A 4,770-nucleotide genomic window follows, 5' to 3' on the forward strand; every position below is an offset into this window, starting at 1 on the left:
ACTTTCTTTGAATACCTTTGGATGCTTCATTCACTGACTTTTTATTATTACACCCACATTTCTTATTGTTGGGACTATTCATTTATTATTTTGTACCACTCTTTTATGTTTTTTGGCACTAATATTGCTTGTTTTGTAACACTTCTTTGGGTCCATCACGGATCCTTTGACTGTATTTATTTATTTATTTTCAATATATATTTTTTCACTTTTGTTATTGTAGCGCTGCTCATGTTTTTATATTATCTATTGTATTTGTGTATATCTCACAATTTTTGAGCTGCAGCTTTTTTATAATTATTTGATTCAGGTAGCGTGGTAAAGATTTTTTTCTGTTTTACATAGTGTATATGTGCATCTGCGGGTGGGAAGGCCTTGGGCCACGGATGATTGGCCCTATGAGTGACAGTAGGGTCGCCACCTCATCCCTTTAAACCTGAACACATATTCATTACACAGGTTCTGTGGCTGATTAAGGTGGTAATTAAACTCACTTGGTGCCTTATCTGCATTAAATTAGCCTCAGAACCTGTGTAATGAATATGTGTTTGGGTTTAAAGGGATGAGGCGGCAACTAAGGATGAGCTCCGGCGTGTTCGCATGCTGCACGTGCCGAGTCCGCCAGGAAGTCGGCACTGCACATCGCTAATCACACGCAGTGAGACATTTCCCGATGTGTGGCTGCAGAGATCGGGAAATGTCTCACTGTCTGTGATTAGCGCAGCGCATTGCCGACTTCCTGCACGTGCAGCATGTGAACACGTCGGAGCTCATCCTTAGTGGCAATCCTAGGTGACTCAAACACGTGGATTTGGATCCTACTCCGAAGATGCCCAAGCTCATAAACAAACAGTGATTTTCCTACATTTTAAATGGATTCCTTCACTTCCTGTTTTGGCTGTGGGACAGGAAGTGAAGGAAAATCTCCCCAATGGGACACTGTTGACAAAAAAAAAAGACCTGACAGGGGTTATAACCCTCCTTTACGCCATCTAAAATGAAAAAAAAAAAAAGTTTTGCCAGTTAATAAAAGGATCAGGGACCTAAAAGCAGCATTTTTGTGTCCCAGTGCGTGAGCCCGTTTAGCTTTCCTGAAATATCTTGTGACATGCCAGGAATTTATCCCTGCAGCCTTGGAAAGTTACTGAAAAAATCCCTTTTCATTTAGTATCCCCATTGCACACTCTGGTCACATTGTGGATTGTAGTCAGTGGGTGAAATGGGGATCTGCCTACATTCTGGTCAGTTCCCTATTTAGTGATGGATGATAGTGAACGTTTCCGTTCTCTGTGTACTGTATAGGACTCTGTGTATGGGGCTGGCAGGGATCAGGGCGGTCCAGCAGAGAGGAGAGGAGGCGGGGCCTCGTGTGCCTGTTGCTGCATTGCTGGAAGGAAGTTTCATGTCAGTTCTTTGTTCATGCTGATCTGCACGGACACTCTCCAGGGGGGCGGGACCGGCGTGTATGGGAAGTGACAGATCCGATCTGCTCGGCTATGGCAGTCCCTGATCGCTAGCGTTCAGGTGCTATGACAGCAGCTTGAGCCCCCTCCCCCCATGGTGGATGAAGCCCCTGTTCATGCACACTAACATGCACGGCAACCAAACAGAGCAACAAAGTGATCTGGAGCACACAGAAAGTATGCAGCAGCAGTGTGTGCTCTCCTTAATGAAAGACTTGGATCATCACGGTCAGGTGGAGGGGTGCCTGCAACACTCTGCATTGGGGGAGCAGCCCAGCACACCCAGCAGGCTACAGTTATTACCAGGAAGCTTGCTGCATGGAGTTAACCAGCAGATCAATGCTGAAGGTAAAGACCTGCAGGTTTCAAGTTTACAGGAAGACTTGCAAAGCCCTGGTTGCCTGGATCCTACAAGCTTGGAAGCAGAAAATCCACATAGTGGGCTCCAGAGTCATCCAAACCAGTGGATTCCTGCTGAAGGTAAAGACTTGCATTGTTCTGGTAGCCAGGATCCTACAAACCTGAAAGCAGAAGATCCACATGGGGTCCAGAATCAGCTAAACGAGTTGCAGGTATCAAATTTTCAAAAGGACTTGTATTGCTATGGTGCCCAGGATCCTACAAACCGTGAAACAGAAGGTCCACATGGAGGCGTCCAGAATCAGCAAAACGACTTGCAGGTATCAAGTTTGCAAAAAGACTTATATTGCTCTGGTTCCCAGGATCCTGCAAACCTGGAACCAAAAGATCCACATTGTGAGCGCCAGAGTCAACAAAACCAGCAGGTAAGCGCTGAAGGTAAAGACTTGCTGCCATCAAGTTTGCAGGAAGACTTGTATTGCTTGGGTTGCCAGGACTCTACAAACCTTGAACCAGAAAACCCACATGGTGAGCTCCAGAGTCAATTAAGCAGACTGCACTTAGAAGAGGCAAATGTGCACTTGGTGAAGAGGCAGGAGCCGTACCAGCCTTTTCATCATCACGATGTCAAAGGTCACTTCACAGACATCAGGTACCCTGAACCACTTTCCACAGAAAGGGAGCTGTACCAGCCTTTTCACCATTATGATGTCAAAGGTCACTTCACAGACACTAGGTACCCCGAACCACTTTCCACAGAGGAGTCCCCCCGTAGAAGAGCGCGGTCCTTGCCTTGGAACTCTATTCCTGAGGAAGAAGAGGAGGACTCTGTTATGTGTTGCTGTAAATTAAAGAAGAGGGTGAAGTTTGCAGACTCGCTTGGGCTAACTCTGGCCAGCATCAAGCACTTCTTACCTTCAGATGAACCATTGGTGCCTCAGGCTGTACTGGCTAGACTGCAGAGTTACCCACCAACTGCACGCGGGCAAAGGTCAGATGTGATTCTGGAAGATGAATTTAGCAGAGCGGAGTCGGCACCTTCTGAAGGCACCCCCACGCAGTTGCTTGAAAAGTTAAATGAGCAGGGAGTGTGTCTGGAACAGGTTTCGGCCTCCAGGTTGGGGGTGTTAGGTTATGTGCTAGTAAAGGACCCTGAAGAAAAGGCTCAGGTTAAAATTAGATACACTTTTAATGAATGGCTGTCTTTTTTGGATTGCCCTGCAACGCCTACTAGCCAAAGCACTGCTTTGCCCTCTAGTTTTGGATGTCAGCGGTTCCACTTTAACCTTTGCTACCCACCTACCACTTCCTGCATTCATTTTGCTATATGCTTTAATACAGGTAATGGGCAGGAGATGTGGGACAACAACAAGGGAGATAACTACACAGTTAATTGCCAGCAAGCTGTAAACCCAGAAATCCAACAATCAGGTTCTGACCAGGAGGAATGGGAAGGCTCCCGGCTGTGGTAGCCATGAGCACTATCGTCTACTAAAAGCACACTTGGTTTCGATATATTTATGAAATCTGTTTCAGCCATACCATGATTTATAATCCCATATAAGTGACAGATTGACAAGTGCAATACTATTGACGGGGATTTATTTGGGTTGCAAGAGCACTTTTTTTCTTAATTTGACTTTGTCTCTTTGAGTATGTGATTTTTATGATGAAATCCTGTCTTTCGGTGTAGAAATAGCCTTTGGCTTCTGAAACCTATTTGCAACACTTATTTCACATAACTATCACATTGGACATATTTGGTAATGTGCTACGTAGTATAGAATTAAAGCTTAAAAAGTTCAGGCGAGACTACAGGCTGTGTTATCAACATCTAATCTAAGCGAGCTTCATTATTCTCCAGAGTTTAATTTTTACAATGCAGATTGGAAACATATAAAAAGTATAAATATTTAAAAATATAAAAGTAAAATTAAATGATGGCTGGCAATAGTTATGCAATAGCTATTTTTCATAAATACAGTATATCGTTTTTAAAAGCCTGCCTTAATGACACATATCACTGAATGTTTGACTTTTTTATTTTAATAGATAAAATAGAGTTTTCTTTTAAATTCCTGATCTAGTCATGTTTGTACTTCTGTCTGAGCTCAAGGATATTTCTTTTCTGAAAAGCGCTTAATGAAACCAGGTTCTGTCGTTTTTAGCTTTTCTCAACAGAGATACTATACCTTTTCCAAATGCAATATATTGGTTTTATATGATGTTGGTGGCAATATTTGCAATGGTTCTGAAAGTCTGAATTATGTAGAGGGTTTTGCACTTCCCCCTTCTTCTTTCTTCTTCCCTTTTTTTTTTTTTTTTTTTTTTTTTTTTTATTATTTTGATCCCTCTCTGGAAGTATTGCTATGTGTGCACTTTATTTGATCTATGCACTTTCCTCATTTGTACCCAATTAAAAAGAACTGTGCATTGTACTAGACCTGTGTGTGTGTGTGTGTCTGCCCTGATGATTCTATAGATCTTTCATTTTGCTTTGTGACCCAGTTTTCACACAAAACAAATGTACTACCGGTGGGTTGTGCTTCTATTCAAGGCTGTTTTTATAAAAGCAAATGTTGGCAAACAGTAACTATTTACAGTCTTCGTTGCTCTACTCTGTATAGCTGCCAAGTATTCATTAATAAATCATGAAATGTATTTGTTCTGGTCTGCCAGATCCAAACATTAGAATGTTAACCAACTTTTTTTTTTTTTTGCCTTGATTTCAGAGATGAGCGGATTGATCTGCAATGGTAAAGTGTCAGATTGGGTAAATCGGATACTTTTTTGTGTGTGTGTGTGTGTGTGTGTGTGTGTATATAGGGCTGGGAAAATTTAAAGCGGAGGTTCACACAAAAATTGAACCTCCGCTTTTCGGAACCCTCGCCCTCTCCGGTGTCACATTTGGCACCTTTTAGGGGGGAGGGGGGTGCAGATACCTGTC

General features: G+C 42.9%; 1 protein-coding gene across 1 annotated transcript; it reads left to right on the forward strand.

The window, feature by feature from the left end:
* The first annotated feature begins 1,367 nt into the window (after window positions 1-1,367).
* On the forward strand, window positions 1,368-4,520 carry PPP1R3G (protein phosphatase 1 regulatory subunit 3G). Its single transcript, XM_073630998.1, has one exon. The coding sequence runs from the start codon at window positions 1,565-1,567 to the stop codon at window positions 3,293-3,295; it is 1,731 nt and encodes a 576-aa protein (XP_073487099.1). The 5' UTR covers window positions 1,368-1,564; the 3' UTR covers window positions 3,296-4,520.
* The last annotated feature ends 250 nt before the right edge of the window (window positions 4,521-4,770 follow it).

Source organism: Aquarana catesbeiana, linkage group LG05 (genome assembly GCF_042186555.1).
Source record: "Aquarana catesbeiana isolate 2022-GZ linkage group LG05, ASM4218655v1, whole genome shotgun sequence".
NCBI lineage: Eukaryota > Metazoa > Chordata > Amphibia > Anura > Ranidae > Aquarana > Aquarana catesbeiana.

Bases quoted from the DNA above. Each gene is read 5' to 3' on its own strand.
- PPP1R3G (XM_073630998.1), top strand. From the start codon at position 1,565: ATGAAGCCCCTGTTCATGCACACTAACATGCACGGCAACCAAACAGAG.